The sequence below is a fragment of the Alnus glutinosa genome, chromosome 12, assembly GCF_958979055.1.
Source record: "Alnus glutinosa chromosome 12, dhAlnGlut1.1, whole genome shotgun sequence".
Lineage (NCBI taxonomy): Eukaryota > Viridiplantae > Streptophyta > Magnoliopsida > Fagales > Betulaceae > Alnus > Alnus glutinosa.
Window position 1 is genome coordinate 1,560,253 of NC_084897.1, and position 23,016 is coordinate 1,583,268.

A 23,016-nucleotide genomic window follows, 5' to 3' on the forward strand; every position below is an offset into this window, starting at 1 on the left:
GCCTTTTGCGTATAATATCCCATGATTTCTTCGGCACAAGCTTTTCCGAATGAAGTCACAGGAAAACAAATCAAAACAAAACAAAAGTGGTATGCCGTTTCGGTTTGACGACTGAAATTCAGGTGCTCTTTGTGCACGCTACATGTTGGATATTTGGTTTTTCCATTTGTTTAGGCTTCAAAAAATTGTTATGACAAAGAGATAAGAAGTGATACACATTTTTTTATTCATCTTCACACAATCAAATTTCAAATTTATCATTGAATTTGTAGGACTTAATGTGGGTCTCATAAATCCAATGAGAATTTCTACGGTTCGTTTAGATTTAGCTTTGTTTGTTAACATTTTTATTTTTTGTCTTTTGTTTTTCATTCCCAAAACAAAAAATTCATATACAAAACACTTCTTTCGATGCATCAGTCTCAAGCAATGTGCTTGCGTTTGCAGATTCTCTATTAATGATTTACATAGACCCACTTTTCATTCAATTTGTGGCAATTTTATTTCATTTAAAGTATGTACCGGTGTTTCTTGAAAATGTTGGTGCCCCCGTTTGGTTGCTCAAAAAATCTTTGAACTCGTAAAAAGAAAATGGTTCTTAGTTTCTTGGTTACGTTTTGCATGCGATTGACAGGTTGGAATCGTATTTAAGTTTTGACATTGGAATGGAATCCATGTAGTGGTTGGTTGGGCTGGCAATTGTGGAATTGCTTTGCTCTCTACTCTGTTTTCAGCAATTTTTCTGTTTCGATGTGATAGGGTCATATCAGAGTAAGAGCCTAAGAGGTGGAATTGGAATAGAATTTCAACTAATTAGAATTAGATTAGTTAATATTAGGATTAGAGATTATTTGAATTTGAATATCAGAACTTTAGGTATTATCACTTTAGGCTTTATCTACTTGTATATCTATTTAAAGGCCATTTGGTTGTTAATGAGAATAATTAAGAATTGATATAGACTTTTGTCTGGTGGTTTGTTTTCAGCCTTAATTAAATTCTCTTGAGGTCTGTCTCCAGCCATTAATTAGAGTTCATTATAAGTACAATTTTCCTTTCATTTCTACATTCATCCTTGTTTTTCATACTTTTGCCACAAATCACGTATCACGGTATTTCTTGGAAATGTTGGTGGCCCCCGTTTGGTTGCCATTGAAAACAACGAAAATCTCCACACAGAGCTTGCTTTTCACTCAAACAACACATGGGCATTTTCAAACATAAGCCAGAGGGAGAAACTCTCCACATTTGATCCAAGGGCTTGCACAACAAACTAAAATCTATTCGGGGCAATGATAGGATCTAGGGGATTCTATCAAGAGAAATCAGGAAATAGAACAAGAAAATAAGAAAACAGAAAAGGTGATGATCACTTCAAGGAGATCAGGCCTCCAATATTTGTTTCAAGCAAAAGTAATTTTCCTTGATGATTCAGTCATACATCATCTACATCTTTTTATAGAAGAAAATCAAGCTAAATATGGAAATAGAAAATCAATCATAGTAATGAAGACAAACGTAATTCCCAAGAAAATAATATATAAAAGGAAATTAACGTAATGACCAAGCCAAGCGTAAGGACCAAGCCAAGGGAAGGTTCGAGAATCCTATCGGGCAAACCCTTTCAAGCAATTTCTCTATGTCACTGCTTATTTCAATATGATCTTCCTCCAATCGCTGCCGCATCTCAGGAGCCAACTTGCCAGCCGCTATGTAAGTCTTAAGCAACAAATGGTAGATATTGGAAGTGAGAGAGTCAAAAGTCTTTAGAATACTGCAAAACTTCTCGGCACCATCAACGTCTTTTTCTGCTTCAAAATACTTTAAAAATGCAGTTGTTGTAGCTGGGGTTGGACGCCATTCATTGTCCTTGACTTGGGAAACAGCTGCCTCCAGATGACTAAGAGCCAAATCCAACTGATGGGTCTTCAAGAAGTAAACAATGAAAGATTCCCGAGCTGCAAAGAAAGGCCCTTCGCACCTTTTAATGGCAGTGTCAAAGACCAATGAGGCTTCTTTGAACATGTCTTGGCTTAGGTAGACACTAATAGCAACATTTGCTAACCTTATGTCGTAACTGGAGCAACTAGACTCCCATTCCTTATAACATTTTGTCAAGTCATCAACGCCGCCTTTTAGTCTGCGAAGAGCGTGAAGCGTACAAAGATAGCTCATATTGTTGGTTGTTGGGAAAGTCAACTTCAGGGAATCCCATACCCGATTGACCTCATCTAGATTATTAGTACCGGCATACAAGCTAATCATATAATGGTAAGCCTCACGCTCTGAGGGTTTCATCACTTCCTCTAGCATTTTAAGAGCCGACTCAGCTTTCTAAAAAAGGCGAGCCTTGACATAGATTGCAGCCAAATTACTATATTTCGTCCAATCACATTTGCTTTCATCTTCACTCATGACTCTTTCTACCCCCTCGATATCATTTAAAGATGCATAACTATTCATCCAAATATTGTAAGTAAATGTGCTCAGTGGGATGCTCCTCCGCTTCATTTCTTGAACCAACGGAGGCACTTTCTCGGGCTGGTTCATTTTCATATATAGAGACATAAGATTGGTAAAAGCCAAATGAGATGATAGAAAGTTCAACTCACCCATCTTCTTAAAGAGACCTAACGCCTTGTCTTCTATCACTTGCTTGCAATAGCAGCTCAGCAGAGCACCATAAGTTAATTGGTCCTTTGCAGTTGGTGGAAGAATACTGAAATATTCCTCAGCCGCAGGAATCCCTTTTGTTTTAGATATAAGATCTAAACGTAAAGCATGGTCGGCAGAGCTGTACTTGACTTTCCTCTTCTCCATCCATTCCATTATCTGCATTGAAGTAATAAAAAGAATATCACTAACAAACACCCATTGTGCTCAATTTGTTATTTGAAATAAAGATTAGAAAATCCATAGGAAAAACCAATCACAAAAGAAGTTGTTTAGTTTCATATGAAAAAATTGCGATGATATACGATATTCAGTCACCATGCAAAGCATAGGAATCAATTTGAAATACCAATAAAAACTGCATTTTATCGGCTATATGTCACATTACGCCACAAACTTGAACAAAAATTAGCACTTTGAACTTTATTGACTCTCGCATAGACAAAATACTATTATGTAATCTGACTATAAGATCTCATCACAGGAGGATATCTCTTCATCATCTAGACCACCTTCTACCCTTGGCCAGGCAGTTGATTATGATATGATTGCTACAACTACTCTTGCTCAGTCAGATACTGCATCTAACTGTCTTTAATCCTCCATTCACAATCTGTGGGTCATTGATTCTAGATCAACAGAACATATGACTGGTTTGTCTCATACCCTATCTAATTATCATCCTATTGGCTCACTTCAGAGTGTCACACTCGCTAAAGGTTCCCTAGATAAAGTTGAAGGCTCAGGAAACACACATCTTAGTCATGATCTTGAATTATTATATGTTTTCTATGTTCCTAGTTTTCCTTTTTATTTAGGGTTAAATACTTTATTAGTACCTGAGTTTTGGAAACTTTATTTTTTTGGTACATGAGTTTCAATTTGCATCATAGATAGTACCTCAGTTTTTGGGAAAAGACCAAATTTGTACTTCAGTCAAGTTTTTCGTCCAAAAATTAACGGCTCGCCACGTCACTGCCACTTAGTACCACTAGAAACACGACACCTGTCCCTTGCGACATGTTAGCACCGACATAAAATAATAAAATTAATTAAAAATAAAAATTAATTAAAAATAATAACATTCTAAAAAATAAAATTGAAAAAAAAAAAGAAGAAGAAGAAGAGGGGTGGCTGAGCCACCACCCCCCTTGGCCATCATGGGGGTGGCCGGCCACCCCCATTTTGGCCAAGGGGGTGGCTGAGAGGGGTGGTTCGGCCACTCCAGACCGGCCAAGGGGGTGGTGGCTCAGCCACCCCTCTCCTTTTTTTTTTATTAAATTAAAACTTGACTAATAATTATAGAAAATAATTTCCCCCCAAAATCTGAAAATAACGTGGGTATGTGATATGGAAGTGTTTGGATGATTTGGCAACTATGTGGGTGTTGACATGTCGCGAGGGACAGGTGTCGTGTTCCTAGTGGTGCTAAGTGGCAGAGACGTGGCGTGCCGTTAGATTTTGGACGGAAAACTTGACTGAGGTACCAATTTGGTCTTTTCCCAAAACTGAAGTACCATCTGTGATACAAATTGAAACTCAGGTACCAAAAAATAAAGTTTTCAAAACTCAGGTACCAATAAGGTATTTAACCATTTTATTTATTATCCACATATTTTCACCAATTGAAGGTGAAAATTGGGTTGCTCCCTCAGCAAAACTAGGATAAAGTTGTTGAGCCAAAAAATCCCAATTCAAGATAAATTCAAGAGGAAGTGGGATCTCTTTAGGATCTACTCCAACATTTAGAAATTGGTTAATAGGTAAAGATACATGTACTTGATGCCCCGCCCAAGAAAGAGGCCCAAGCCCTAGTAGCCCTGCTAAATGGTGATTCAACATACATTCAACATCTTGGAACCAAGCCAATTTTGGAGGAGATGGAATGTAACGTTCAATTCAAGAAGGGATGGGGCCCATTTGTTTATATTTAAACAAGGAGGGCAAATAACCAATGGTATGGGGAGAATACACGAGGGAGCAAATACTAGAAATAACATATGCCTATAGACAAAAAAGATGGCTTGTCCTATCTCGTCATAACAAGCTGAGCTAGATGGGTCCGAAACTTCTCTTTGGGGTGGATATGGAATTAGACTTTAAACTAGTGTATGTCCTCAACATTGCTCTCGATGAGGATAGATGCATATGGTATAGGAATATGGAAGAGAAGATCAAAGCCTTCCACAGGCCATGAACGGGAGTTTTCTAATGAATTAGAGCAGGCCCTGCATCGCTATATTGAGGAAATGGGTTTAACACTTCTTTATCAAGCTTCTATGTCTCGCTATCTTTGGCTTGAGGCCTTTTCAACAGCATGTATCTTATAAATCGATTATCCACTTTTGTGCTTGGTAATCGTTCTCCTCATGAGGTTCTCTTTGGTACTCCTCTAGTGTATTCACATCTCAGGGTATTCGGTTGTGCATGCTATCCTCACTTACGTCCATATCGAAGAGAAGATCAAAGGTGACACTAATTAAATATAAATAAAAAACTGGGGTCGGTTATGAAGTCGATGGTGATGTGAACAGGCATGTGATTATGTTGTAAATATATTCATCAACTTAATATGTCAATGGCTCATGGGCACATGCACTGTTAATTCTGTCGATCTACCCGACGGAACCTCCAGCAGAAGTGGGATGAGGATTGGACCTTCTCAGTTCTTCTTTCTTACAATAATTGGCAATGCATTCAAGCTTATTAATTTATTCATCAACATTATATAAAAGTGAGTGGGTCATTCTGCATTCATGTTGGTGTTTGTCGAAAGATGCAAGTATTTGGAGGAAAGCAAATGCGTAGGGATTTGTATCAATACTTGTAGGCTTCCAACACAGGTTAGTGATATTTTTCAAATCATTTCAATACAATTTCTTTCATTTGCCTCTTAAATTCTTGGCCTAAATTCCGTGGGAATGAGAGCGGGAGTCGGGGCCTGGGTGCCCCAAGCAGCCCCAACCCCCTCTCTCATTCTCTACCCGAATTCTCTTAAATATTCAAGTAGAGAATTTCAGAACAATAGGAGCTTTTGGTACATGCGCTTATTCTCTTGTACTTGCGTGCATTTTTCGGATTTGATCAATTACTAATCTCAAACTGTTGTTGTTGCTCTTTTATTAATGGAACCAAACTTTAATGATTATAGTTGTCAGGTAATCCTTAAATTATATGTTTCCTTACAAACATCTTATCCCCTATTCAATTAAAAAGAGAGGGTGGTTGATTTTTTTTTTTTATTTTTTTTTATTTTTTTTTATGCCTCCCAATTCTTCTCTGTTGTTCGGTCTTTTACACTCTAATTTGGCAATGAAATCAATCGATTCTCAACAGCAAAATGGCATAGAAGTTTGCTTACAATTTCTTGTTTGAGTCCAAATTAAATCCCACTTTCCTCATTTGCAATCAATCCGATATCTTACTATTTCTTTTGTAGATCTAACATGGCAGTTTAAATTTGGGGTTCTTGCTCCATTGCCTGAAGATGATATTAGCCTCAAGGAACCATGCTTGGAGATATGCTCAAACGCCACTCGACGTAGAGAAACTGCTAGAAACATGGCTTTACAGCAGTGCCCAGAGGCCTAAAAATACTCAACATTGATTAACACATAACATACGATATCCGATTTTTCAACAATTTGTTGTTTAGATTGATGATAGGGTCCACTTGTTCAAGCAAGGAGGCGGAATGTCTGAAACCTATTCAGACAGGTAGATCTCATAAGAATTTTCTTATATTTATTGTCCAAATTACCAGTAATCCGAACAGCAAAATTACTGAAAATCTCTATCCCGGTCATATCACAGTTTTATTTTATTATAATTTGGTTGCTTTTTGACTCTTCATAAACACTAATGGTTATATCAAATAAAAATCTCATTTCTATTCCGAGTATCTAGCCAGGATGCCAATACCATAGACTAGCTAAAACAAATATGCATTCACAATTAACATGGTGTAAACATATGTGGTTGAGAGAGGGAGACAGCTGATATTCAATGTTTTAGAAAGAATTTTCAGAACTACAAGGATATCTCACGGTAGACTTCGTAGACAACGGAAAATTAGAAATCGAGTTGGATCCCAAAACTAAACATGCCGTTTCGGTTTGACGATTGAAATTCAGGTGGTCTTTGTGCACGCCACATGTTGGATATTTGGTTTTTTTTTTAGTAATTATAAATGTCGTTCTTGTGTTTCTCTTGTATTCTTTTAAAAATAATGTGACTTTTAAAATCACTATTAAATTTTGATTTAATAGTGATTTATCACAAATTTAATAACGATTTTAAACAACACATAATTTTTTAAAGAGACATAAGAATGACATGTATCGGTACTCATTTTTCCTGACCGTGAAAACATGTATCCATTTGTTTAGGCCTCAAAAATTGTTATCACAAAGAGATTCCCTTGCATAGAATTTCTACAGCTCGGTTCATTTAGATTTGGCTCCGTTTGCTAACATTTTTGTTTTCTTTTATTTTTCATTCTCATAACAAAAGCATTAATAAACAATTCAGTTTCAAAATACTCTTGAAAACACAAACAGTTTTCACTTTTTTGTTAGGATGACACTTTTTCTAACCAAAAACAAAAAGCAACCTCCAAAAAACACTTTTTTGGACTCTTGAAAACATGTATCCAAGTGCACAGGACTTCGATCAACCCGGAACTCTATTTATGATTCATTAATTCTCCTTATCTACCGCCTCAATCTTCGAGGATTGCTCTATGTGGACCCACTTTTCATTCCATTTGTGGCAAGTTTATTTCATTTAAGGTACGGTTTTACTATATACTCTATATGTAGTTCTACCTTGAATAGATTAGATAGGGGGCACAGGGGGAGTTGGACAAGTGTGTGTTACCATTGAAAACAACGGAGATCTCCACATGCAGCTTGCTATTCACTCAAACAACAAATGGGCATTTTCAAACATAAGCTAGAGGGAGAACTCTCCACATTTGATCCAAGGGCTTGCTCAACAAACTAAAATCTATTCAGGGCAAACCCTTTCAAGCAATTTCACTAAGTCACTGCTTATTTCAATATGATCTTCCTTCAATCGCTGACGCATCTCAGGAGCCAACATGCCAGCAGCTATGTAAGTCTTAAGCAACAAATGGTAGATATTGGAAGTGAAACAGTCAAAAGTCTTTAGAATACTGCAAAACTTCTCGGCGCCATCAACGTCTTTTTCTGCTTCAAAATACTTTAAAAATGCAGTTGCTGTAGCTGGGGTTGGACGCCATTCATTGCCCTTGACTTGGGAAACAGCTGCCTCCAGATGACTAAGAGCCAAATCCACCTGATGGGTCTTCAAGAAGTAAACCATGAAATATTCCCGAGCTACAAAGAAGGGCCCTTCACACCTTTTAACGGCAGTGTCAAAGACCAATGAGGCTTCTTTGAACATGTCCTGGCTTAGGTAGACACTTATAGCAACATTTGCTAACCTTATGTCGTAACTGGAGCAACTAGACTCCCATTCCTTATAACATTTTGTCAAGTCATCAACGCCGCCTTTTAGTCTGCGAAGAGCCTGAAGCATAGAAAGATAGCTCATATTGTTGGTTGTGGGGAAAGTCGACTTCAGGGAATCCCATACCCGATTGACCTCATCTAGATTATTTGTACCGGCATACAAGCTAATCATATAATGGTAAGCCTCACGCTTTGGAGGTTTCATCACTTCCTCTAGCTTTTTAAGAGCTGACTCAGCTTTCTCAAAAAGGCGAGCCTTGACATAGATCGCAGCCAAATTACTATATTTCGTCCAATCACATTTGCTTTCATCTTCACTCATGACTCTTTCTACCCCCTTGATATCATTTAAAGATGCATAACTATTCATCCATATATTGTAAGTAAATGTGCTCAGTGGGATGCTCATCTGCTTCATTTCTTGTACCAGCGGAGGCACTTTCTCCGGCTGGTTCATTCTCATATATAGAGACATAAGATTGTTAAAAGCCAAACCAGATGACAGAAAGTTCAACTCACCCATCTTCTTAAAGAGAGCTAACGCCTTGTCTTCTATCAATTGCTTGCAATAGCAGTTAAGCAGAGCGCCATAAGTTAATCGGTCCTTAGCAGTTGGTGGAAGAATATTGAAATATTCCTCAGCCGCAGGAATCCCTTTTGTTTTAGATATAAGATCTAAACGTAAAGCATGGTCAGTGGAGCTGTACTTGACTTTCCTCTTCTCCATCCATTCCATTATCTGCATTAAAGTAATAAAAAGAATATCACTAACAAACACCCATTGTGCTCAATTTGTTATTTGAAATAAAGATTAAGCAAATCCATAGGAAAAACCAATCACAAAAGTTGTTTAGTTTCATATGAAAAAATTGCAATGATATACAATATTCAGTCACCATGCAAAGCATAGGAATCAATTTGAAATATCAATAAAAACTGCATTTTATCTGCTATATGTCACATTATGCCACAAACTTGAACAAAAATTAGCACTTTGAACTTTATTGACTCTCGCATAGACAAAATACTATTATGTAATCTGACCATAAGATCTCATCACAGGAGGATATCTCTTCATCATCTAGACCATCTTCTACCCTTGGCCAGGCAGTTGATTATGATATGATTGCTACAACTACTCTTGCTCAGCCAGATACTGCATCTAACTGTCTTTTATCCTCCATTCACAATCTGTGGGTCATTGATACTAGATCAACAGAACATATGACTGGTTTGTCTCATATCCTATCTAATTATCATCCTATTGGCTCACTTCAGAGTGTTACACTTGCCAAAGGTTCCCTAGTAAAGTTGAAGGCTCAGGAAACACGCATCTTAGGCATGATCTTGAATTATTATATGTTTTCTATGTTCCTAGTTTTCCTTTTTATTTATTATCCACATATTTTGACCAATTGAAGGTGAAAAATGGGGTTGCTCCCTCAGCAAAACTAGGATAAAGTTGTTGAGCCAAAAAATCCCAATTCAAGATAAATTCAAGAGGAAGTGGGATCTCTTTAGGATCTACTCCAACATTTAGAAATTGGTTAATAGGTAAAGATACATGAACTTAACGCCCCGCCCAAGAAAGAGGCCCAAACCCTAGTAGCCCTGCTAAATGGTGATTCAACATACATTCTACATCTTGGAACCAAGCCAATTTTGGAGGAGATGGAATGTAACGTTCAATTCAAGAAGGGATGGCAAATAACCAATGGTATGGGGAGAATACACGAGGGAGCAAATACTAGAAATAGCATATGTACAGGCAAAAAAGATGGCTTGTCCTGTCTCGTCATAACAAGCTGAGCTAGATGGGTCCGAAACTTCTCTTTGGGGTGGATACGGAATTAGACTTTAAACTAGTGTATGTCCTTTAGTCCAAGAAGGTGGACACAACATTGCTCAATGAGGATAGATGCATATGGTATAGGAATCAGGAAGAGAAGATCAAAGCCTTCCACAGACCATGAACTGGAGTTTTCTAATGAATGAGAGCAGGCCCTGCATCGCTATATTGAGGAAATGGGTTTAACACTTCTTTATCAAGCTTCTATGTCTAGCTATCTTTGGCTTGAGGCCTTTTCAACAGCATGTATCCTATAAATCGATTATCCACTTTTGTGCTTGGTAATCGTTCTCCTCATGAGGTTCTCTTTGGTATTCCTCTAGTGTATTCACATCTCAGGGTATTCGGTTAAGCATGCTATCCTCACTTACGTCCATATCGAAAAGATAAATTACAGCCTAAATCTACAAAGTGTGGTTTTCTTGGTTATAGTACTATCCACAAAAACTACAAGGAAGGATCCCTACAGGTCAGGTACCTAGGAGTCGCCTTAATTTATTCCAGGCTCAAGAAAGCTGCTTGAAACACACTCTAGTGGACAGAATTACTGCTAGAGCCAAAAGTTGGACCTCCAAAGCTCTCTCCTATATTGGTAAAGTCCATCCATTCTCTTTGCTATTCAAACAAGCAAGGGCCGAGCGCGCTAGCAAGAAAACGGATGCGCGTTACCTAAGCTGGTCTCTCACTGACAGATTGTTTGTGTTTGGCCTTCTCTCTCCATGACTTAGCGTAACCATAAGGAATTCCCTTAACATGCTGACCAAGCTGAAAAACGGAAGGGTACGACTTTTTAGCCTCCGTTTGCTTGCTCATGTTGTTCATCTTTCCTTCCGCTCGACGACTAAGTGCATCAGCCACACTGCTGGAATTCCCCGAGTTGTATTTCAATGAGAATGCAAGCCCTTGAATGAATGAAATCAATCCACTTTATATGTTTTGGATTCAGTTTCTTCTGTGAATTCAAATACCTGAGAGCTTGATGATCTGAATATACCACGAATTCTCGATGTAATAAATAATGTTGCCAATGGAAGATTAGGTTGTTACTTAATTGCGCACACATTCTAATATCAATATGTTGAGTGTAACCTTCAAAATAAAATAAAGATAAAAATATCTAAAATCCATTTCCTAACGCAATTATATTATATCAACCAATCACTCTTATAACTACTAATCCACACAGAATTCCCACTCGCTCTTGTGACTACATACGTTTAACTTAAGGCTCACACATTCCATTAAAAAAAAACACGTTTAGAATAAATAACAAAAGAAATATAAAGTCTATAATTCCAAAAATGTGGATTTAGTAGGCACTAAAATATTTGATAATGGGCGTAGAAATGGGAATAGTTGGAAACCTCGAGGGCATGGTGGAATCTGCCGTACTTGCGGAGCTCCTTGATGCAGCGAATGGGCTTGCGTACCAAATTGCCCTCCGCGACGTACTTGTCCAACGTCTCTGACACGCTCCCTCCGTTGGCCCCCAGAGCCGATAGCCTCCGGTACAGTCGACTGTCTCGATCCACATTTCTCTTGGTCGCCGTCTCGGCCACCGCCGTGCAGAGCCGTCTGATCATGATCAGCCAATGTCCGGCGGAGATCGGGCGGCTCGGGTTCGTTCTCGTCAAATTCATCTCTCTCGCTCTCTCTCTCTCTCTCAATTCGTAACAGGGTTTTGTTAGGGTTTAAGGAAATGGTTGATCTATGGGAAAATTATATTTTTACCCTCTAAACTATAAGTTGTTTTGGAAACTACTAACTTTTATACTCTGACTTTTCAAATTATTAAAAAGTTTTAAAAATATATTTTTTATCGAAATATGCCTATAATATTTTTGGCATGTATTATTTTTAATTAAAAATAATAATTTTTTTTTTTTTTTTTTAAAAAAATATATATATATATATATTAAAAAAATGAAAAAAAAATTAAATAAGAAGGTCTTGCGGTTGGTCAGAGAGTGAAAATTCAGACCCTTATTTGTTAAAAAGGCTAAAACTCAGGCCCTTGTGAGATAATTTCCAAAAAATAAAACTCACCGTTCTGCTAAATTCATTACTCGAAAAGATAAGCCTGGAGTGAGCAGTGAAATGAAGCCACTGGCTCTTCTTCGTACCTTCTCCTTTTCTTCATCTCCATCTCACCCTTTTTACCAACCAAGGCCGCCTCTTCCCCACCAAAACCATGGCTTTCGCGTTTTATGCTCTTCTCTCGAATCCAAACCGGTGCGTTTTCCCAATCCTCTCTTTCTGTGCGCAAAAACCTCTCAGCTTTTTCTTTTTTCTAATAATCTATGCGATTCAATTCTCAGATAAAAGCTGAATACAAGCCCGGAGTGTTGGATGATTTGTTCCTCAACTTGTTCCGCAACAAATTGGTCAAGGTGGTTTTTCCTAATTGGTCTGGTATCAGAATTGTTTGAGTGTATGAACTGTTCTTAATATCTTAAAGCTTTTAAAGTGGTAAAACAGGAGGTTGGATGGGATTCGGAGAAGCCGGGTTTTGATGGACTAATTGAAGTCGCTAATAGACTTATGATTAAGGGCAGGACCAATTCTGATACCAGACAAGCTGCGGTAATTCGATCTCATTGTTTACAAATTAAACATTTAGTAAAATTACAGTTTGACCTTTTAAAACGCTCCTCATTGCTTGGGGTTTGAAAACACGTATTTTTCTGCCTGAATTTCTATATTCTCCGGCCTCCGGGCAACCTAATAAGTAATAACAGGGTTCTCAATTCCAAGTGGAGAGCGTGTACAACAAGTAGAGGATAAAGCAATTCATTGTGTTTTGTCGTGTGCATGTGGCAGGTAAGGATATTGATATCACTCTTTCCTCCATTTCTGTTGGAGCTTTATCGAATACTCATAGCACCAATAGGAGGAGGAAAAGTGGCTGCAATGATGGTAGGTGAGTTCAAATCCTTAAGGGCGTAAACAATATATAAGGTCAAAAATTTGGAAAAAGCCTAAAATCTTTCTCTGGGTTTTACTTTTTACAGCAAGAGTGACTGCACTCACTTGTCAATGGCTCATGGGCACATGCACTGTTAATTCTGTGGATCTACCCGACGGAACCTCCAGCAGAAGTGGGGTGAGGATTGGACCTTCACAGTTTTTCTATCTTACAATAACTGGCAATGCATTCAAGCTTATTAATTTATTCATCAACATTATATAAAAGTGAGTGGGTCATTCATGTAGGTGTTTGTCGATAGATGCAAGTATTTGGAGGAAAGCAAATGTGTAGGGATTTGTATCAATACTTGTAAGCTTCCAACACAGGTTAGTGATTTTCAAATCATTTCTATACAATTTCTTTCATTTGCCTCTTAAATTCTTGGCCTAAATTCCATGGGAATGAGAGTGGGAGTCGGGGCCTGGGTGCCCCAAGCAGCCCCAACCCCCTCTCTCATTCTCTACCCGAATTCCGTTAAATATTCAGGCAGAGAATTTCAGAACAATAGGAGCTTTTGGTGCATTCTCGGGTTTGATCAATTACTAATCTCAAACTGTTGTTGTTGCTCTAGACTTTCTTCAAGGACTACATGGGGGTTCCTTTATTAATGGAACCAAACTTTAGTGATTATAGCTGTCAGGTAATCCTTAAATTATCTGTTTTCTTCCAGACATCTTATCCCCTATTCAGTTAAAAAGGGTGGGGTTGATTTATGCCTCCCAATTCTTCTCTATTGTTCGGCCTTTTACACTTTAATTTGGCAATGAAATCAATCGATTCTCAACAGCAAAATGGCATAGAAGTTTGCTTACAAGTTCTTATTTGAGTCCAAAATCCCAGTTTCCTCATTTGCAATCAATCCGATATCTTACTAATTCTTTTGTGGATCTAACATGGCAGTTTAAATTTGGGGTTCTTGCTCCATTGCCTGAAGATGATATCAGCCTCAAGGAACCATGCTTGGAGATATGCCCAAACGCCACTCGACGAAGAGAAACTACCAGAAACATGGCTTTACCACAATGCCCAAAGGCCTGAAAATACTCAACATTGATTGACACGGCATTTGATCACATATCCGAAATTTCAACAATTTGTTGTTTAGATTAATGATAGGGCCCACTTGTCCAAGCAAGGATGCAGAATGTCTAAAACTTACTCAGACTGGTGGATCTCATAAGAGCTCTCTTATATTTACTGTCCAAATCACCAATAATTCGAATAGCAAAATTTCTGAAAATCTCTATTCCGGTCATATTATAGTTTTGCTTTATATATATATATATATATAAGATTTTCTAGTTTACCAAAAGTTGAAGTATTACAAAAATTTCTTAACGATTTATTTGTGCACAAAACAAAATTGTGCTGTAAATTTTCCGCTTTACCAAACGATGGCCAAACTAGCCAAAAAAATAAAAATATTGAACTAATATGCTGCAAAAATTACTTATATGAACTAAAGGCTACAATCATACAGAAGCAGGGAACTAAAAGCACCAAAAAAAAAAAAAAAAAAAAAACACTTACAAGCATAGATAACAATTACAGGCAATATCATTTCAAGCTTAACCTAAAAGATAAGAGTTCTGATCATGCGAGAGTAGTGTGATTGAATTGTACAAATTACCGATCCCAACCAGAGGGCCTCCGCCTTTCTCTAGCTCTATCTCTCGAACTGCAACATGAACAACAAATGAAGATAATTACGAATCACCATCTAAATTTTAATTAGCAGAACATAATACCACTAGATAAACTGATGCAAGTTCAGCTCATAAAAGTAACCTTTCTGAGTTGTTTTGGCTTGCATTTTCTCCAGAGCCGGGGGTGTTTACACCTGACATAGCGGGAGTGAATGAACTGGTTGTTTGTGGTTTATATGTATCTCCACCAATTGAACCACCAGATACAAAGCCTGCTAGTGCTGGTCTCTTGTTGGCATAAGCCTTTGAACTGTTGCTCATGCCCTGATTCTGAGGGTTTGATGAAGCAGCAACAAAATTACTCTTAAATTGTGCCATCATTCCTGTCTTGAGGGAATTAACAGCTGCAGATCGACTTGGAACAGAACTGGATGTAGTATTATTGGATTCTGCACTATAGCCAATGCCCAAGCCATAATCAACACCACGAACACCTCGACCACTAGCACCGCCCTTCGCTCTACTCTTTTTCCCTCCTGCACAAGACATTAAATTAAACATAATGTAAGAAGCTACCAAAAGGTTGTCCAAGGGGTGTTTTATAAATCAAACAATGCCAAGCTTCCCCCATCTTGCAAAGACATCTTAAGAAAAAGGCAGTAATAGTATCTGCCCCATATTTCACCATCTTTATTTCTTCAACCAAGCATGATGCTGATTGGAAGACAAAATCTTGTTTCATAACTTTTTAAGCAATGCCATAGGAATTAGAAAAGTTTTTTCTTTGTCATTTTTTCAACAAGTAAAATAATCCAAAGATTTAAAAAAAAAAAAACCGTACCTCCTTTTCTTGCATCACGTTTGGACCTGAATCTCCCGTCCTAATGTTTACAAGATAAATGTCATTTAATCATACAAAATGGGCAAGACAGACCTAAAAACTTGTGCCAAATCTAAAGATATCACAAAGGAAAATGAACATGGGAACTGTAAATGTTCCAAGCATGAGATACTGCCATCGAAAAAAATAACCATGATGTAAACTTAGGAGACTATGAGAGTGAAAACAACAAGAAGAAATGGAGAATCAAAATTGAACCATTAATAACACTGGGCATAAAGCAGAAAATTACTGGAAGAGAACAGCACAACAGTCACAAGCTAAACCATCCACGCCATGCAAAAAAAATAATAATATTTATGCCCTATGTTACTAACATCTTCAACTTAGACTTCTGCACTCATAAACAATATGACACGTTCTTGTACAAGATGCGCTTGAATTTATGCACCTGCTTCAACTCCATTTAGAATTCATTATTTAATGCTACTGTGGACTTTACCCTGGTTGTTTCCAAGGTCATGTGAACAAGTTCAGAGTCTTTGTACATTACCAGGTTAGGTAAATTAGGCTTTTCAAGTGGCAAGCTGCTTTTAGGGTTTTGTAAAGCCTACAAGTAACCTTATTAATGTATAATAAGCTTAATCTAGAGAAGGAACGGAAGCAAATATTTAAAAAAAGGTTTGCCATCAATAACCAGTTCCAGCACAAGGACCCTTTTTAACTGAAAGGCTGTATTTAGTATTAATAGTAAGAATCTTGCGTGAAGTCCACAAGATATATTATCATACTCAAAAAGATAAGGCATGCATTAGCCATCCTGTAAAAGCTTGAAAAATCCATGGGCGACCCCAATAAGAAATACGACCAACATCTGAAAAGTTCAGCATGCTATAAAGCACAAAATGAAGATAGACTAAGAGCCTGTTTGGGATTGCGTTAAGGAGCGAGCTTAAAAGTGCTTTTAGTACATAAAAAGTTGTGCCAAACAAAAATGAGTCCGTTTGGTAAAGAACTTAGAAAAACACTTTTGACTTTTTCGCTCTAAAAAAGCCCAAAACTGTGTTTTGGAAGAAGCTTAAAAATGAGGCTTTTTCTAAAAAGCTCTTTCAAGCTTTCAACTGGTCCACCATTTACATATGCAGTACATAGCTTAAAAAGTTTAGGAATAATTCATCTTTTAGCAACCTAAGGACCTGTCTAACATGCGCATAACATATTAATATCTATGCCTGACAATACATTGCTTTGTAAAATTTTAGAGGAAGTCATGTCAAACAACTTATATATATCCTATTTGGATTTTTCTACTAATAGTCCTAGCCCAACTAACAACATGAAGATTACAGTCACCTATTCAATATTTCACGAAAGATTAAGAGAAGAGCTCACAGGTAAAAATGAGAATGCAAGTTATCGAAATGTAAAACATCAATAAACTGAAAAAATTACCTTCATAGCAAGATCCATCAGTTCCACCGAAACATCCTGACCAGCAGCAACCAAACTATTAGCCAATTCACCAGCAAACCGTGCCTCTTTCTGAGTAATTAGAGTGTATGCAGTCCCATCTTTGTCACCAGCACGGCCTGTTCTACCAATTCGATGGACATGCATGTCCATGTCTCTCGCAATATCAAAGTTCACAACTGATTTAATTGACTTGATGTCAAGACCACGAGCAGCAACATCAGTTGCAATTAGAACATGGTAGATGCCAGATTTAAATTTTTGCAAGATTTCCATACGAGAAGCCTGGTCCTTGTCACCATGAAGAGCTGCAACTTTAAAACTTTTCTGAGCCAGTTGTGATTCAATCTCATCCACAGCGGCTTTTTTTGAAGCAAACACTAAAACATCTCCATCATCAATCATTCTAGGTAGCTGTTCAAGAAGCCAAGGCAACTTCTCTGCATCTGAAGGAATTACATGAACCACCTGAGTAATATCCTCATTGGCCGTTCCCACCTCCCCCACTGTAACTCTTACAGGATCAGTAAGGATTTCCCTAGCTAGCTTCTCAACTTTACGGGGCATTGTCGCAGAAAATAATAAAGTCTGGCGGTCTGGCCTAATCTGACCAACAATGGACCTAATTTGCGGTTCAAATCCAAGGTCAAACATCCGATCAGCCTCATCAAGTACCAAGTAAGTTGCTCTTAACATCGTTAGTGCCTTCATCTTTATCAAGTCTATCAATCTCCCAGGAGTAGCAACCACTATCTCACATCCAGCCTTAAGTTCTTTGAACTGCTCCAGTTTCGACATGCCACCATAGACAGCAGCGACACGTATCCCATGTGACTTTGAAAATTTCTTGGCCTCTAAGTATATTTGGTGTGCTAACTCTCTAGTAGGTGCACATATCACTCCTATAGGACCCTCTTCTTTCGCAAGCTCAGGCTGATCCATAATATGGACAATCATGGGAAGAACAAAAGCGGCAGTTTTGCCAGAACCCGTCTTTGCTATACCAATGATATCTCTCCCAGATAGCACAACCGGAAAAGCTTGGCACTGTATTGATGTAGGCTTTTCATACCCTTGTTTCTTTATAGCACTCATGAGTTGCAAAGAAAAACCAGATTCTTCAAATGTCTTAATTGGCCTTGGAACATCAAATCCTGATACACGAATAGCCAAGCTCTTCTGGTACTCAGCAACATCCTGCTCACTCATCCCTAAAGAAGCAAAACAAATTACATATTACCAAAGTTTAGTGCCTTTCCCTTGCTTTCGAAAAAAAAGAAGAAGAGTAGTTCACTTAAACTTCTATCTTAAACCTCTTCACTATTTGCTCTTAGGCATAATAGAGTAAAGACACGATAAACTAGTACATTGAAGTAGAACTATAAGTTCATTACCAGAAGGCTATGTCTCAAATTTATCCCTGCAATTTAATTTTTTCCGCTTTGAATTCCCTGTTCCAATTCTAAATTTCTCTAATTCAACTACTTAAACCTTCATCCACGGTAATTATCAACATACATCCGGGAAAAAAAAAATTATATATATATTTGTTCACACAAACAGCGTATAACGCATATAAAGACACAATAAACTCGCACAATCATGTAAACTATAAGTTCATTACCAGGAGACTATGAGTCTGTTTGGCCCTGCCATGGCGCAGGCTAAAAGTGCGTTTTTAAATAAAAATACGAGAAGTATCTCATTTAACAGTGTCTTTAAAAATGGCGGATTGAAAACATCTAAAAGGCAAGGGAGTGTGTTTCTAAAAACACACGATTTTAAAAGTCAAGTTGCAATTTTAAAGGCAAACCGTGATTTCACCAAATACAAAACCAAACAGACCACATGCCTCAAAATTGTCCCTCAATTCACACCCCCCTATGAATTCTTAGTTCCAACTCTAATTTACTACTTAGCCCCTCATCCATTTCAATTATTAGCATAAATCAGAAACAACCATATTTTTGCTCACACTAACTAACAGCATATGAAGCATTGAGAATCTGAGATAAAGAAAATCAACTCAGTAAAGCAATTACCGGAAATCGAATCCTTCTCCTCGTAGAAATCCTTATTGAACGGCTCGTAGTCGATCTCGCTGTGGTCCAGAGGTGGAATCGGCTCGATCCGCTTCTTGTCGAGCACCACCGGGTTGTCGTCGGAGTCGTACTCCACCATTCCGGCGTCAACCGCCTTCGCCGCCGCGTAGACCTCCTCGTCGGAGTCGTACCCTGCACGGAGCGCCTCTGATGCCAGCGTCAGCCCTAGGTCCTTCTTCGCCCGGAGGAAGCTCTCCATCGGATCATCCTCGTCGTCGTCGTCGAACCTTTCCGCCTTCTCCTTCGCCCTAGGCTCCGGCGCCGATCGCATCTCCTCCTGGATGCCCTCCATGAATGCGTCGAGAGGGTCAATCTCGTCATTTTGGTCGTCCTTGGCGGTCGCTTCCTCGTTTTCCTCGAAATCGATATTGTCAACGTCGGTGTCCTCGTAGTTGTCGTGGGGAGGGACGTAGAGCCGCTGAGGGGGTTGAGAGCGCTCGAAGTTGTAGGTGGCTTGGCGGTTGATGCCGAAGCCTTCGAATCCGAACTTTCGCTTGGACATGGTTGGGTTCGAATTGGTGGGTGTTGGATTGGTTTTGGGGGGGTTTTACTCGAAGGTCTGTTAAGAGTATTAGGTCACCGTACTGCGCTACGACGGAGGCCGACTAGGGAATGAGAATGAGAGCTGTTGGACGGGTCGGTTGATTTTAGACCCGCTCCATTGCGCTCTTACTGAGTTACTGGTGAAGTTTCGAATGAGACAATTTAATTTTTGAGAAAATTATATTTAAGCCCTTTAAACTACTAAATAGTATCAAAAAGACTTAATTTGTGGAAATAATTCCATAGTACCCTTGGGGCCACCCCAAGAGCCAAAAAAAAAAAAAAAAAGTTAAGGTTTGGCCATTGGGGGTGGCCGAACCACCCCAATGGCCACCAAAAAAAAAATGTTAGTGTTTGGCCCTTGGGGGGTGGCCAAACCCACCCCCATAACTCTTGGAGGTGGTTTCGGCTACTCCCAAATTGGCCTTGGCGCTGAGCCACCCCCTTGGTCAAAATGGTAGCTAGCCACCCCCGTATTTTTTTTTAATAGTTTTTTTCTTTGATTTTTAAATTAAATTTTAAAAATATGATCTTTTTAGCACTTTTTCGTAGTTTGGGGGCCAGAGTGTGAGGGTTGGTAGTTTGGGAGTCTACATAAAAAACGGCTGGTAGTTTGGGAGGCTTAAATATAATTTTCTCTTTATTTTTTTTTTTTTTATTTTCTTTCAAAAATTCTCTAATATAATTTATTAAATTGACATTTATTTTGAAAATGTGTATAATTTGTTAATCCTATTAAAAAAAATACATGCGATAATTATATCCTCTAATTTAGGTACAGATGTCAATTTTCTCTAATAACATATGTCAGTTTAATAATCTGAATTTATATATATATGGCTTAAAATAATGAACTAAAAGTCATCTTAGTTCAAAAGTTTAAGTTTATAAATTTATATTACATTAATTTTAACAAAATTTAAACTAGTTTTATAAATAAATTATAAAATTGCAATTATTATGTTTAGTTACGAATAATCAATTAATTGCATCTGAGCTTTAGATCCATATAACCTGCAATAAATAGTTAAAGTTAAGAACGAATATCTTTACCGAGTGTTCTGACGGAGGGATTACTCTAATACTTAAGTTAGTAAGATGAGCTTATTTGAGATAATTCTCAATATGGCCTGAAAGAGTATGAGAAGCATACCTCTAGGAATGGCTTTAATCTTGGGCCTGCTTGGCAAGCCACTCCCGCTCCTATCTGCGTCGTCTTTTTTCCCATCAGCTACAGTACCGACCTGTGACCCTTCTCTGCCACATTCAGTTTGAACTTCTTTTGCCCGTTGAAACTTCGTTCTTCGCACTTCCTTTTTCTCCTACTCTAATGTGCGCCTCACATCTCACCTACACTGCCATTGCAGAAACCCTTCCCTTTTTCCTTTTTCACGCCATCAACGCAGCTCCTCAGCGACATGCCATCAGCCCTCTCTCTCTTCAGCTTTCTATCTCCTCTCTTCTCACACTCACTTCTATCACCTGTCTCTTCTCCGTTGTTTCTTTGATCTAGGGTTAGGGTGTCGTTTGGGGTTGTTCTAAGGAGGTTTTTAGCAACTTTGTGGACCATAAGCTCTCTGTGATGGAACTTCAACTTGTTGTCTTTCATCGGTGGTGCTCTAGGTTTGCCTATGCTGGCCACTTCTGTAATACCCCGTATTTTAAATATGGATATAAATATTTATTTATTAAAGAGCTTTTATAGTTTTAGTCCAATAAAAATTTAAATGGACCTTAAACTTTGGAATAACGAAAATAGGGTCAAACGAACTCTGTTTTGGTCGATTCAAAAATCAAAACGCTCGTCTCAAAGTCCTCTAGCTACCCTCAAAATTTCATAATTTTTGGACTTCGTTAAGGGTATGAAAAAACCCGCGCAAACAACTACCATCTGTTTTAGACGAAAATTGATATATATTAGTGGGCCCATTTCTATTCCTTAAGAGCCCAGCCCAGTCCACACGTGAAGCTAGCCCAGCCCACATTAATTTAGTCCTCTCTCACGTTTCAGCATATGGTTTCCCTTCAATTGATTTTTTTTTACAAATATCTTATCTTCTTGAAGCTCAAACGTGTTGCCCAAGCTGTGTTTAACCAAACTTGCTGCTCAAGGGTGATTCTCGGCCATAGATCTAAACGTGCTGCCCAAGTATAAATTCCACCCTTTGATTCTTCTTGCTGCCCACGCTGATCCACTCCCAACCCTTGATCAATTCTACCCAAAATAATCCAAGCCATCCGTTTGTGCATAAAAGTAGAGCAGCCAATTAACGGACAGCACTCCTCCTTTTCCTTCTGCATTCTCTTCTCTTCTCTTCTTCCTCAGTTTTTCTCTTTTCTGCAAGCTCTCCCTCTGTCGCTGAAATAAAAGAAAAAGAAAGAGAGAGCAGCCCTCCTCTTCTTCGCTTCTTTAGTTTTCTTCTCTTCTTTAGACTCTCTTTCTTTATTTCAGTCCAACAGAAAATAAAGGATCCTCTTCCCTTCTTGTTCGGACAACAGCCTCTAAAAGCAAAAGCAATAGCTCCTTCCTCTAATCTCTCACGGCACACACAGAAAAGAAGAGGCCAAAGGCCTCGTTTAGTAATCCCCTCCCCTTCTCCTCCCCTTTCCTTTGTGAGAATTTTTTTATTGTGTGAAAATAGAAAGTGATTGATGTGAGTAGAAAGAATTTATATGAAAAAGTGGAAAAAATTTGTATTGTAGTAGATTTTTTTAATTAAATAATAAAAAAAAAATTATTAATGTGATATAAAAAGTAAAAAAGAAAAGAATGTTTTGAATTTGATGTTTTTTGGGAAAGGTAAAAGTAAGGGGAGGGAAGGAAAGGGAAAGGGGATGGAGTTAGTAAACGGGGCCATATGTATGGAACCGGCTGTGTGAGTAAAGAAAAGTAAGTAAAAAGACAAGATTGGAAAAGGATAGAAGGGAGGAGAATTCTCTGGAAGTTCTCCCCTTCCTCTTTCGGTCAACAAGGTCAAAAAGTGATAAAAAGAAACAAGAGCAAAGAAAACAAAAAAAAGGAAAAGAAGACACCAAAGAAAAGAGAGAGATATATAATAAAACAAAAAGAAACATGGAGAGAAAGGAATGACTCTCTCGGTCAACATATAATAAAAAGAAAAAAAGAAAAAAAAAAGCCTTTTCTACCTTTTACAAAATATACTTTTGGCAAGTTTATTATTTAGCTTTGTTTATCTATTTCATGATTTTAAAAGTTATTAGTATTTTAAATGTTTATGGTTTTATGAGTTTAAAAGTACTTTATTGTTTTTGTGTTTTATGTTGTTTTTAAATAGAGAATTTTAAGTGGCGTATTTAAATAATAAATCACGCTGTTGTGATGTCCGAGTAAAAATAAATATTTTTACAAAAGCGCTATTACGTCGCCCTAATATTTTAAAGTATTTTAGATGTTATTGATACTAATGC

At 38.0% G+C, this 23,016-nt stretch overlaps 3 protein-coding genes and 1 pseudogene across 3 annotated transcripts; 1 reads left to right on the forward strand and 3 right to left on the reverse strand.

Moving 5' to 3' along the window:
• Positions 1-1,518: 1,518 nt before the first annotated feature.
• On the reverse strand, positions 1,519-2,838 carry LOC133852780 (pentatricopeptide repeat-containing protein At1g02370, mitochondrial-like; annotated as a pseudogene).
• A 4,709-nt stretch (positions 2,839-7,547) lies between these two features.
• On the reverse strand, positions 7,548-11,735 carry LOC133850983 (pentatricopeptide repeat-containing protein At1g02370, mitochondrial-like). The gene is made up of 2 exons (XM_062287265.1): positions 11,382-11,735; positions 7,548-8,907 (listed from the first exon to the last, which is right to left on the reverse strand). The coding sequence occupies exons 1-2, from the start codon at positions 11,655-11,657 to the stop codon at positions 7,681-7,683; spliced, it is 1,503 nt and encodes a 500-aa protein (XP_062143249.1). The 5' UTR covers positions 11,658-11,735; the 3' UTR covers positions 7,548-7,680.
• A 338-nt stretch (positions 11,736-12,073) lies between these two features.
• On the forward strand, positions 12,074-14,225 carry LOC133850984 (beta-carotene isomerase D27, chloroplastic). Its single transcript, XM_062287266.1, has 8 exons — positions 12,074-12,249; positions 12,336-12,407; positions 12,496-12,600; positions 12,838-12,937; positions 13,029-13,120; positions 13,231-13,311; positions 13,557-13,625; positions 13,886-14,225. The coding sequence occupies exons 1-8, from the start codon at positions 12,115-12,117 to the stop codon at positions 14,021-14,023; spliced, it is 792 nt and encodes a 263-aa protein (XP_062143250.1). The 5' UTR covers positions 12,074-12,114; the 3' UTR covers positions 14,024-14,225.
• Positions 14,226-14,407: 182 nt separating this feature from the next.
• Positions 14,408-19,738, reverse strand: LOC133850982 (DEAD-box ATP-dependent RNA helicase 24). Its single transcript, XM_062287264.1, has 5 exons — positions 18,985-19,738; positions 16,925-18,153; positions 15,473-15,512; positions 14,774-15,167; positions 14,408-14,663 (listed from the first exon to the last, which is right to left on the reverse strand). Exons 1-5 carry the CDS (start codon positions 19,544-19,546, stop codon positions 14,612-14,614), a joined length of 2,277 nt encoding a protein of 758 aa, XP_062143248.1. The 5' UTR covers positions 19,547-19,738; the 3' UTR covers positions 14,408-14,611.
• Between the last annotated feature and the right edge of the window lie 3,278 nt (positions 19,739-23,016).

Bases quoted from the DNA above. Each gene is read 5' to 3' on its own strand.
- LOC133850983 (XM_062287265.1), bottom strand. From the start codon at position 11,657: ATGAATTTGACGAGAACGAACCCGAGCCGCCCGATCTCCGCCGGACAT. The intron at 8,908-11,381 runs GTTTCCAACTAT...ACTTTAATGCAG, and splicing joins GATTCCACCATGCCCTCGAG to ATAATGGAATGGATGGAGAA.
- LOC133850984 (XM_062287266.1), top strand. From the start codon at position 12,115: ATGAAGCCACTGGCTCTTCTTCGTACCTTCTCCTTTTCTTCATCTCCA. The intron at 12,601-12,837 runs GTAATTCGATCT...TGCATGTGGCAG, and splicing joins CTGATACCAGACAAGCTGCG to GTAAGGATATTGATATCACT. The intron at 12,938-13,028 runs GTGAGTTCAAAT...TACTTTTTACAG, and splicing joins AGTGGCTGCAATGATGGTAG to CAAGAGTGACTGCACTCACT.
- LOC133850982 (XM_062287264.1), bottom strand. From the start codon at position 19,546: ATGTCCAAGCGAAAGTTCGGATTCGAAGGCTTCGGCATCAACCGCCAA. The intron at 18,154-18,984 runs GTAATTGCTTTA...TTGCTTCTTTAG, and splicing joins GGAGAAGGATTCGATTTCCG to GGATGAGTGAGCAGGATGTT. The intron at 15,168-15,472 runs GTACGGTTTTTT...TGTCTTGTGCAG, and splicing joins ACGTGATGCAAGAAAAGGAG to GAGGGAAAAAGAGTAGAGCG.